The sequence below is a fragment of the Pygoscelis adeliae genome, unplaced genomic scaffold (assembly GCF_000699105.1).
Source record: "Pygoscelis adeliae isolate BGI_AS28 unplaced genomic scaffold, ASM69910v1 Scaffold280, whole genome shotgun sequence".
Taxonomy (NCBI): Eukaryota; Metazoa; Chordata; class Aves; order Sphenisciformes; family Spheniscidae; genus Pygoscelis; species Pygoscelis adeliae.
Genome location: NW_008823944.1, coordinates 640793 through 653179, shown reverse-complemented (window position 1 = coordinate 653179; position 12387 = coordinate 640793). Strand labels below are relative to the sequence as shown.

The window sequence follows — 12387 nt, the reverse complement described above, 5'->3', positions numbered from 1 at the left end:
GTAGGTCTCGCAGTTAATCTAAATCCCAACCACAGAAGTATCGCTAATGTGTGTGGGGGGGGGGAAGTAGACAAAAAGAAAGCACATTTACAAAATTATTGAAAAACATTTATTATACTTAAATTGAAATGTGTACATCTTATTAAAAAACAAAAGCGATTTGCTGGTGCCATAATTTAATTCCAATTTCAAGTGAGCTGGACAAACTACTGTACAACTTTCAATATTCTTTAAAATTAGATATTTGGATACTTTCCAATCAAGGATTTTTCCACTTTTATAAAACATTTGGATTTGAATACGGTGTGAGCTGAAAAGACACAAGTGTGTCAGTTCAAGAAAATACCAGGACCAAACAATACCCAAAGATGAACAACTTATAGGCAGAAATGTTTAAGTACATAAAATTTTACTTTCAGTGCAGAAGAAACAAAAATAGGAAAGAAACTCTAGCTTTGATGAATTTAAATTTTCAAAATGCTACAGCTTTTAAGAGCTTTTCTGCTAAGCACTCCAGCCAGTTATGAAAGAGGGAACGAAGAAAAAAAATCAAAGTTGCTTTTTTACATGCTGTAGTCGTCGTTTACCTTGAACACTGCAGCAGAAAAAGCAAACTATTCCCAAGCTTTGAAGCCAGAGATGAAGGTGGACCTTTTCAAAGGCACAAAACGACAGCTGTGAAGCTGTCACTTAATACCTTGTGAAGCGGTCCCCTCTAAGTACCTAACCAGTTGAAACTTAATGTGAACTTAGGAAATGCTGTGTCTCTGCAAGAAATACCCAAAATATTGAAAAAGCACATTGCCTGTTTCAAAGAAAAGTAAATATTTGGTCATAGGGAAGAGGCACTGTAACAGCTGTAGGGTATGGATCGGAGGGGGAAGAAAGGTCAACAGAAAAGGTAAGAAAGATACTTGTCCATAATAGCAACTACAGCAAGGCATCTACCTGCTGGTGAGGAGACTAAAATGATGTATGTTTAGTGTTTCTTAAGCGATTTACTTGACGTTGCTGAAAGCTACGACAGCCCCGTGGTGCCAGTGGGTCACCTTCCCTCATCAGCGTAATTCCACCAAGTCGGTCGTAACAATCCACCTCTCACTGCTAGTATTTTTAAACCCACAATTTTACGAGCAAAGAGTTAAACTGCAGCAGCGCTCCGCAGAGAACCTAGGAAACTAAACATAAAGGATGCATAGGCAATTCTTTTCCATTAAATTTGTTAAAGCAAAACACAATTACTTGGTACCCCATAGGATTTATATTAATCCCTCCAATAAGGTACTATTGATAATGCAGTTTGCTGCATGCATATATTGCATCTGTCTAGGGCTTCTTAAAAGCCCTGTTCTGGCATTTACACTTCTTACATACACTCTTATACACAATTTACACGGGAAGCTGTTTTGACAGCTTTACTCTCGAAGACCCGACAACCTGATCACGATCAGCTGAACTACTCATCTCCACACAGATTAATATGTGCTCTGCTAACATCAAAAAAATAAAACCAGCATAAGGTACAAGCACGTAATAGACAAACTGGCACAGAAAGGTAAATGCCCCAAAATGAGTTTACATTCATCTCCAACTGGATACAGAGAATAGAAAAGCAACAGTGCTTCGCTTCTAGAAACTGTATCTACTGGCCGTAATTTGCCTTAGTTCAGTAAAGGGCAAGCACCTTTGCTTACATTGTCTTCCATGCCTGTACGTAAGCTGTCATGGCATTATACCTCTCATGAGGACACTTAGCTATGGCAGTGATAAGAAAGTTCACCTATCAAACAGCTCATTAGAAAGGTCATTTTGTGTTTTCAATATGAAACATCTTATACGGTGAAGTTAGATCCTAAGGTTTTGGATGATCTTCATAAGCTTTAGGCAGGACTTCATTCTGCGTTGGAGTATCAGTCTAGCAATTGTGTGACATCACTTCAAAATTATATGGAAACCTTCACCATTTTCAGCTGAAAAAGAAAAAAAAGTGTCAGAACCGTAGATAGACTAGCCAACGCACCAAAACATCAAAGCAAGGACTTGGTTTTCACTGCGTAGAAGTGGTTCATTACTACTGTGAACTATTAAACTTGAAACATGCGAAATATCAGTAGCCCGCTCGTCAGACTAAACGCTTGAAGAATAGCTAACTAACTAACTCCTTAAAATCTCTTCGGTTTGCAGTTATTTCTGAACTCTTCCTACTACACATTAAACCCACCTCATTTGACAGTGACAGTTAATATCGTAGAAGGAAGTTAACTTCTGCAAGACCAATATAAATCCTTAGCGTATGTTTTTAATCATCTCTTTTGTGATGCTCAGCCTTAAACTAGAAAGCCAAATGGAAACAGTGTTAATAAAAACCCACCACCTGTGGATTTTATGCTTAGAAGCTAGCAGTACCGCCAAAAGGCTTAACAACGGAGACGAACGGGACTCTAACAATCACTAACCACGTGAATAGATTGTATACGACACAGAACACTTAAGTTTCAAGTTAGGGTGCTGATAAAGTGAAGCAGACTTTAAAAATACAGCTCATCTACAGCAAAAACAGAGCTTTTAAAAAGCTCCTACTTGTGCTGAACAAAAATGTTACAACTGGCAATTTGTAATTGGATCTTCAAAGTTGGGACCGTTTCCGTAGGTAACATTTGCACGGAGTCAAACTTGTCCACCTGGTTATAGCAATTTCCTGGCACCTTTTACCAGAAATAAACTGGACTCCTAGGAAAGCGTGGGATTCATCGCAAACACCTAGTGTTTCAACGGGGGGACTCACAACACACATTGAGGAAGCCTGAACAACAATGTTTGTGGCCCAAGGTTGGCTGCCTCCCAGCTTCACCGCGTGCGTACAGCTAAGCCGATTCCACCCATTTGGCAGCACAGGCTGGGGCGGAGGAGTTTGTTCTGTGAATGCTCCCCTTCAAGTCTACTAGTCGATGCTAAACAACGGCCTTACGAGAGCGAGTCGTTGTTAGGCAGAGGAAAGGCGCTGTAGCCTTCCCGGCAAAACAGCCACGTCCTGCCTGCAGCAACAACCTACTGCAGATGATTATTTCCTAGCAATGAGAGAACAGGATTTTATACTCAGTTCTGCCAACCGTCGGGACTCGGTTACCATTTCAGTGGTACTACTTCCAGGGTTATTATTTTTTTTTTAATTATTTTGAAACGTCACCATTCTCGACGATTACTAACAGCACGCACTGTTCGGTGACGGTTGACGGAACTTTAAATGAGGTTTGTTACCGAGTGCTGCGCTGGTTCTGAACCGAAAGCTTGGAGAAAGGACTGAGGTGCTACGCAGAGGCTGAAAGGCCTGGCTAAGAGAGGAGGAACTCATGGATATTTTCTGCCACTACTGTATGCAGATTTTTGTTTTATTTTATTTCGCACGTCAGCCTTCACTGGCTCTGCCGTTACTCTCTGCTTGGGGAAGTTTTACTAGAATAGTACTCTGCTTTAAAGAAGGCTCCTTGGTAGAATAAACAATCATGTTTTGGACTGTCAGAAAAGACACCGTACCTTTTATTGTGGTGAATAAGAAACAACTCTCATCTTGAAAGTTTTGAACCATCTAAAAAAAAAAAAAGAGTTGTTTTGAGTGTGACCCGAGTATGACCAATGCAAAAAATAAATACATCGGATATTCAACACAGCCTTTTATAAGCAATTGCTATTTTTGGTTTTATTCAGCAAGTGACAAGCATATACCAAATTAAATGAAAATACATTACTGTCAAAATACTGCTTGTTAATCATGTGACGACCAGTTGGGAGCCCTATTACTGTTGGCTGTGTTTTTGGAACTCTAAATATGTGTAGCAGATGCTTGAATAAGCCGAGTTCAACAGTATTTAAATGCTCCCTGCCTTTGGACATGTTCAAAAGAAATACATACTAAGTAATTACTGCGGCACGTCAGAACTATATAGACCAGTTGCCTTTCTCTTCTCATAATTTGAGTTTATTCAGGTAGAGTGACATGTAAAGGATCCTTCTGCTCATTTTAATGTAAAGGAAAAAATACTCAATGTCTGAAAATACTAGGTTGCATTATCGAACAGAAAAAACAGTAATAAAGAAGCAAGCTTAAGAAAACCCTCCATTCTATGTAATTCATAAGTACAATTTGTCAAGAAAATAAAATTTCCATTACCTGATCACTAACAAGAATGTGGATACCTGTGGGACCCTGTCTGTAAACCTGGTTGATCTGATGCAAAGGAATATTAAATGCCAAAGCAAGCTTGCGTGTGATTTCTGAGGCTGCCATTTCTTCTAAGTAGATTGCATGATAAACTACAAGAAAAAACAATATATTTAAATAAGCACGGTACTAATTGATAACAAGTAGCTGTATGAAAAAATCTGAATTTGTTTATACCCCAGCTTTAAAAAATTTTAAAAGCTAGAAACCTTTACTTTACTCTCCCCCTGTTCTCACTAAGAAGCATGAACTGCCATGACTCTTCTTCCAAGGTAAAGTCACAAGCACACCTCTCTGACAAGGGGGAGGCTTCTGTTTGCTCTGATACCGAAAGCAACTTCCACATTTTTTCCTGTATCCTGCACAAAAAGGCACAGCAATGTCAAACAGACTTAAACGGAGCTTCAGAGAGTCACCTAAAGATGACTTTGGAAGTCCTTTTGGACCGTCTCAAAAGAAGCAGGGAATACGTCCGACTTACATCACTACGCTGTTGCTTTAAATAAGGATGTAGGTTTGGGGTTTTTTTTGTAAAGAAAGCCTTTTTCAGCTGTCTGAATAAATTTCTTACAGATCATCTCAGAGCTGAAGGGTGGCGGGGGGGGAACGCAACACCACCACAAACAAACAGGACAGTAAGACAAAGCAGCTATTCAGTTTGATGCTGTATTTACAGCTCTATAGCTTTATTTAATAGTGCTAGAAGCCCTTGGCAGCTCCATGTTTGCACATTCTTCTGTCCCAAACCAAAGACTGGAGATATCCAGGGGGAAAATGTGTATTTGGCAGAGATGGTACCCTATTTACAGATCCTCCTCCACCTCAATTCTTGCATGGAAAATACACAGCTACTATTATTACAGCAGCAGCCTATACAGATTTCAGCTGGTTGGGGAGGGAGGTCTCGTCACTCAAGAGCAAGAAAATAACCATTTCAAACAGCTCCGTTCTCTTAACTGTAAGATTGACGTGGATTTACAATTAAATATTAAGTTGCCATCTGTGTCGAAACGAGCTATCTCTCAGGAAAATAATACTGAAATCATGAGCCCGTACGCTGCTTGGCTGTTTTTCCTTGTCCAAGCTCTACCAGTTTTAGTTCAGTGGCACAGAAAATGACAGCAAAACCTAACTGACAATGGGAAAGAATCTAAGCGTTTTATTTACGGGCATTTAGTGGGCATGGTGGTGTTTGGCTGACGGTTGGACTCGATGATCTTAGAGGTCTTTTCCAACCTTAATGATTCTACGATTCTATTTGCGCGCAGCTTTTGCATGCACCTACATGCATCTGGTTAATACCTTAGCTGTAACAACATAGCACCGCCAGTTTGAGAGCTCCTTAGTTAATTACCATGTAACTACAGTTAGTTTTATCAATGGACTGAAAAACCCCCAGTGATTTAACCTCGAGAGGTTTTAAGGTTCTGTTCATCCCATGCAGTGTTAAAACAGCAATGTTGTTCTGAATACAACTTCCTATGGTTTCTCTGTATACACCAGGAACAGAAACTCCGCCTCCTCACTATTCTTTCTTTCTTCCTTCCTTCCCATCTACCTTGTTTTAGACTTTTTAAGACACAGAAATGGTATGCTAAGAGACCCCCTATGCGCCATACCGTATATTGCACCATTGCTGCTATCACCATTGCCTGCATCTTGTCTTTCCAGTTGTATGCTCCTTAATGGCTCCTGACAGACATAGATTGTTAAACGGGGCCTAACAGACCTGCAATTCAAACAAATCACCTGTCAGAGAAAAGGTTACTTGCCCTGGAAATACAGAAACTGGTATGCCACAAATGTAGATTTGTTGTGCGTAAGGGTATACGTGAAATGTTTTCTTTCACTGACCAAAAAAAAAAAACCACCAACCACCCACAAAATTAATATAATGGTAAGCGGTCTCTCAGATGCTACCGCATTTTAACAAAACTTCCATCAATTCCGAGTTCATCAAGATGCTGCTTGTTGGAATCCTGGAACATAACTACTGCGTAACGATGACAATTCTTATGAAGGTCAATGGTAACAAATACCCATTTCAGCCAGAATGGGATACGTCAGTTGGGATGCTGTCTGTGTTAGCATGCCACGCTCGTAACCTCAGGAGGCCTCGGGTTGTTCTTAGCTCCCCTAAGTGAGGAGTTTTGTGTCTTGGCAACAAATCCATCTGTTCCCAAGAAGCCGGCAGTGCCCAACTGCATTGGTAGCAGCCTTACAGCCTGCCTCTGAACTCGTCAGTGCCTGCGTCTCATCGGGGGTCTGCCCCGAAGGCGTACACAGGAGGCTCTTTTTAAACGTGCTGCTGCCAATTCCTGAGACAGCTCACCCCAGGGTGCTGCTGCCAATTCCTGAGACAGCTCACCCAGGCATCGAGGCCCATCCTGACACTGATTTCCCAGACCTCCCAATTCTAAGGACGGGGGATTCTAGTAACCGAGGGAACAAAAGCCACTCAGCCTCACATTCGATGTATTACCTGGATTTCAGTGCATTATATAGCCGAATTCCATCGGCTGGACCACAGATTTGTACCAGGTCTTCTCTTGTCAGCTTTAATAAATCAGCACCTGGAGAAACACATGATTGTACGAAGTTTATTTTAGAACATATATACTTTTTAAAATAAACCGTATGTTCATTTAAGCCAAGAATAACAAACTCCACCATTATAAAAATGGAACCCTGCAAACACAAACAAGCAAGTAAAATTCAGAGTAGGCCCTAGCTGGCACTAAGGAAAAACGACCAATTTTCCAAAGGTGGTTAGTTTCACTTGATGGTGTTCTCACCTTCAAAAAAGTACAAAGTCTGTGAGGCACGCAATTTTGGTAGAGACAGATGATTGTTCTATCCAGGCAATGGCTTAAATGACTCAAAGATTTGACTGACACCCAGGTTAATGTATTTTAGACACACGGAAAATACAGAGCCAAGACATTTGATGTTTCCTTGCATGCAGTAACATGCAGTGACACTCATGAATCATCCCAGACATTCAGCTAATGCATCATATCCTCTATGATGATATGTTTTGAGACCATATACAGTCTCAAAACTGTAGTTATTTTCGTTATATTACTATTAGGTTATCACAGTGCACTCATTTATAGAAGATGCTGCTAAAGGCTGGCATATCTAAATCAGTGTGGTCAAATCAGTAAATCAGCAGCGTATGGGGTGTATCCAGGTTACGGGATGCTTCCAACCAAAAGCGGGGCTTTTTTAAATGGTCCTGGGAATAAGTGGTCTGTGAAAACAACTGCTTCCCAGAACACGTACTTTAGAAAAGGAAGCTGCAATGAAAGGTACTAAGCAGATCTAGACACAAAATGGAAGGAAAGGTCCTTCTTAGAAGCAGCATGGGTGTCAACAAAGAAAACAGTCTGAAAAATCAGTCACTGTAATAGATAAGTGGGAGGACGGGAAAAAAAAGATAGTCTTTATTCATGAAAATACTCCATAGACGATCGAGGAATGCATAGGTAAAAGCCAGCAAAAATAATTTGTCATCGTAGCCCTTAAGTACTGTAATAAAAAAAAACACCACACCTGAAGAAGTATTAAAAAAGCTACACTACACCTCTTGCTTCAAAGAAAATCTGTCAGCCAGCCAGTATTTGACTTCTATAAACATATAAAGATAATGATGAAAAAGAAGAACTGCTTTAAAAGTTTTCCAGGAGTCTTTGTCAGAAATCTGGTACTGAAGTTTACTGAGAAAGCTTAGCAATCACAATACAAGAAGCACAGATCAAAAACTAACCAGCAGCAGCAGAATAAATGGTCAATTTCCAACGCTACAAGGGTTGGCTATAAAATATTGTGCTTTTCCATTAGGGTCCCTGGTATTTAAAAGAAAATCATCGTGTCAGTGATTAACTAAGGAGCCGTAGTGTGTCAGTCTTGATGAGCTGGTAGGTGCTGCTGGTTCCAGGGAAGCTTGCGGCAGTGCTGCCCACTGACGTACAAGAACAGGTTGCTTTGCTAGAAGGCGTACTGAGCCACACTGAGGAGGGAACCCAGGACGGCACCAATTTATTGCTAGGATCATTAGTAGTGCCAAGTGGTTCTTACACATTATATATATATATATATATGTTATTTTGTTTTTTTCCCTCAAAGAAATCATGTTCTTGTGTACCAAAAGCTGCAGTTTTTCCAGAGGCCTCACTACCATCTCGAGGTCTGGTCAGTTTTTATTTGGAGAAGTCATACTGCCTGTGCATAGGAAAACATCGTGGGCCCCTGGGGTCTCAAAACTGTAGTTATTTTCGTTATATTACTATATTATTGTTAGCAGTAGTTCACAAAATTTTAGTTACTGCTGCCCATATTGATGTCACCGGAACTATACATAAATGACTTTTATCAACACCACGTTTCCATAGTGTTTGCTGAGGAAGGTGCTGCAAATACTGTCTCATTCATTAGTGAGATTGCAGAACTTCCTTTCTCAGGCTCAGATGACACCTTCACAGCTTGTTCAGAAAGGCTAAACGTGAGCTTATTTCTCAGAACTTGTACATCCTAGCAGAAAACAGTATGAATTTTAGGCACAAAACATTAGGCGGCAGCAAACAGAATTAATTAGCTACAGAAAAGACAAAACTTCGAGTCTTACAGATTTCAAGAACGCCACCTCAGAGAATCTGTACTTTCGGCCTTGACCGAACGTGGTCTTGACCAGGGAAGATGCCTGGTACAAAGGGAATTCTGGCAGAAGCATGAGCTAAGCTAAGAGGCAGAGCGCAGGAATTATTCATCAGATTCTCCCCATCAGGTCTCACCAAAGAAAACGGAGAAGGAATTTTACTCATGGTGTGTACTGTGTCATCCCACTCTTTGCACAATTAGATGGAGGAGTAAAGAAGCAAACAGCAAACCACAGCCCCAGATGGTGCATCTATTGCTGTTTCTTGCTTCCATACGTACAGTGGAAACTACACTGACACACGTTTAAGGAAGAGCAATCATACATTCTGCTGAAATGAAAAAACAAAAAAAAAAAAGAAAAATACATGTAGGTAAAGGCACTCTCCTGTTGCGTGGCACTGAAGCAGAGTTCGATACAAAAAAGAATTTGTCATTTCTGTGAATAAGACGACTATTCACAGCTTCAGAGTTCGGAAGGATGAAAGCTTCATGTACTACCATTAAATTTAACTCCTAAGAAAAGATGTAACATGGGGCAGATGTTAGCAATTTCTTGCACCTTCTTTGAGATCTGGCTGCCATTAGGAAAGGGCCTAGCAAAATAGATGGCCTGCTGGTCTGGCTCACCAAATTCATTTATTTTTCTCAAAGGACTAATCAAGGCTAAAATGATTTTGTGAACTATCGTCAGGGAAAAAAACCTAGCTTCACTTTTGGGTGTTAAGGTGAATTTGTGCAAAACGCAACTAGAAAAAAAAATGCCTTTCAATGCAAATTGGACATTTAATAAGTAAATCAGTAAATTACAATAAATACTGATGCCACTTTGTTCTTAGAGAATTATTTTCCCACACAAAACTTGCTCACTAACACAAAGAAAGACTCTAAATAAAAAAGTAAACTATAGATACCTGAGAAATTTGAAAAAAGCCTTGTATAGGTAGAGAACCTATGCTTGAGCAACCATTGCTGAGTTTCCTGGATTGTGGCTGAAGGATGAAGCTGCTGTAAGAAACAAGATCAGATATGATAATTTGGATATTAAAAAAAAACCCCAAACCATTAAAAAAACCTCCCTCAGTTACACACTTCCTCAGTACCTATTAATATCAAAGTATGTATAAATCAAATGTTCTGACACAAATATACAAATATAGGCGTGATCAGTACCAGAAAGCAAACACTCACATCTCCAGACCCTTGAGAGGTTCCATCTCCTTGATGATTTGGGGAGGAAGAATTGCTACAGATAGAAAGGGGGGGGGGAAAAGAAAGTATTACTAGAATTTTATTACGCAAAATGTTTAAGCATTGCTGAAAAATAACTTGCAATTCCTGAAACAAGAAGTATCACTGTTGAAAGACAAATTAAACGCTGCATAGAGTGAAACACAAGTTAAGCTCAAGAGAAAGATCATCACACTTCAATATGCAAGTCATTTGGTTCCTATTCTGTGTATTCTTCATCATCTGGAGAAGCAGCTTTACCAATGCTCACGGGAGGTTATAGGGCCACTTATCTGTCTTAAAGGGTGACTGAGGAAGAGGTAGTAAAATGCAAGGCAGACAAAACAGACAATACCACTGTAAATCATTCCTTGATCACCCAAGTTTAATTACAGTAGTTTAATTAATGCCTCAATACAAAATGTTTTTACCAATACAATTTCTGTTGAAAAGCTTGTAAAGATTATTGCTGGGGTTTTTCTTGCAAATTATATTAACTGTGTACGAGGGGAACGAAGACTGTTCTTACTGAAAAAAGCTAAATAGTTTCCATAGTCAAGGACTAAATTAGAATAGTTAAAATGTAAAGTATTTGTTATATGGCAAAGGACAAGAAGAAAAGTTTCCAGCGATGTATAGTGAGAAAGAAAAATGTTGCAGCAGAAGTATGTTATAATTGAATCACATGATGTAAGTGTCAAACTCTAAAATAAACATATAGGTCAAAACAATCTCTCATTCCTCGGTGCAACCAGAAAACGGTTGCAAGCTCCTAGATTTACTCGGAAAACACTTCTGAATAAGCCTCATTTTAAAACGTTATCTTTAATTAGGATACAGAAAAGAAACCTACCTGTCTGGGACACTGTAGGTATTATGCTGAGCAGAGGTAAAAGTTGGAGCAGGAGTAGGACTGTTGTTTACAAATGTTGTAGGAGTATCAGGCCATGGTGAGCACTGAAGATAAAGAATTAAAACTTAAGTTTCTCTTGACAATACATTTTTTACTCTGATGCACAGTTCTTTCATTTAAAGCCAGGGTTTTTTCCACAGAGAATTTTGATTTGTAATTCCAAATAAAGATTCCCTCCATCCCACACATTACATGCACATACTCCAGGTAAAAATCACTTTTCTTTTATCTTGTTCTTTCAAGATGACTCCTATTTATACTGTCTTCTGTTGACAAAGTGAAAGTTTTAGTGGTGGAACTGACAGAAGACCTGTACAGATTACTCCATTTAAAACCAACCCACCCCAAGCCATCTGCTGAAAAAACTTGTTTCATCCTAAAAGGGATGAAGGGCTGTTTAAACTGCAGGTATCATGACTTGGCAATAGCTGTTCACCAACAGTAAGCAAAACTGTGAAGCTAGATTTCACCTTGTGGATAAATTTAATGCATCTGCCTTGACAGCAATTAAATACAAATGGAATTTTCAGTAGAAATTTTGTGAATTGAAAATTTTTATGAATTTACTGCAGGACTAAAATGATGCTTACATGTACTGCCTTCTCTAAACTGCTTGGTAAACTGGAATTTTTATACACAAATTTAAGTCATCACAAGTATACGATGAGCCAGCTGTCCAATTTAGTCAGTCTTTTTCTGGATATTTTTTAAACCACCATGATAAAAGTCCTTCAAAATGAGACTAGCTTTTAGTGTTTACAATACCATTGCAAATTCAGTATTTTAAAGAAAAATAAAACCCGAACAGGTTTTGGTATGTTCAAAGACAAACGGACAGGATTAAAACAAGCAAACTGCCTAAGATAAAGTAAGCTAAGCCCATGCCTGTTAAAACAACAAACATTTCTGATATACTTATCATGCACCAGCTAAATACCCTGTAAGGAAATTTCCAGAGTTATATCATAGCCTTGCGGGGGGTGGGGAACAAGTATGACCTAATATTAATGGAAACATGTTGCAACAATTTTGTGTTGAAAGACCCTTTCGCTGTCTGGGGGAAACGGTAAATGAGCGCAATACCAGCTGCCATCTTCTGTAAAACAGTTCACAACATTTCTGTGCTGGACTCCAGTCCAAGTTCCCCAGCATGGCGCATACAATTTAAAAAAAATTCATCTTGCATACCAATAGCTGAAAAATTAGGAAATTCTTCTTCATCTGTCCGAGATCTGATTCCAATCAGTATTTTTGCCAGCCGCTGTGTACGCACTGCCTTTGATTACAGAGTCAGAGCCACCCTTTAGACTACAAACAGTGCCATTCACACAGCGCACGCTCTTCTATGACCTTCTAGCGTTACCCGCTC

The 12387-nt window shown here is 39.5% G+C and overlaps 1 protein-coding gene across 1 annotated transcript in view; it reads right to left on the bottom strand.

The window, feature by feature from the left end:
• Positions 1-86: 86 nt before the first annotated feature.
• Positions 87-12387, bottom strand: part of UBP1 (upstream binding protein 1 (LBP-1a)) — a 44834-nt gene continuing 32533 nt past the window's right edge. Inside the window, exons 11-18 of the mRNA XM_009321162.1 lie at positions 10959-11062; positions 10067-10121; positions 9790-9883; positions 6702-6792; positions 5839-5948; positions 4169-4311; positions 3535-3586; positions 87-1970 (exon numbers count right to left, since the gene is read on the bottom strand). Coding sequence (XP_009319437.1) covers positions 1933-1970; positions 3535-3586; positions 4169-4311; positions 5839-5948; positions 6702-6792; positions 9790-9883; positions 10067-10121; positions 10959-11062 — 687 coding nt within the window. The 3' untranslated portion in view covers positions 87-1932. The remainder of the gene's footprint in view (positions 1971-3534; positions 3587-4168; positions 4312-5838; positions 5949-6701; positions 6793-9789; positions 9884-10066; positions 10122-10958; positions 11063-12387) is intronic.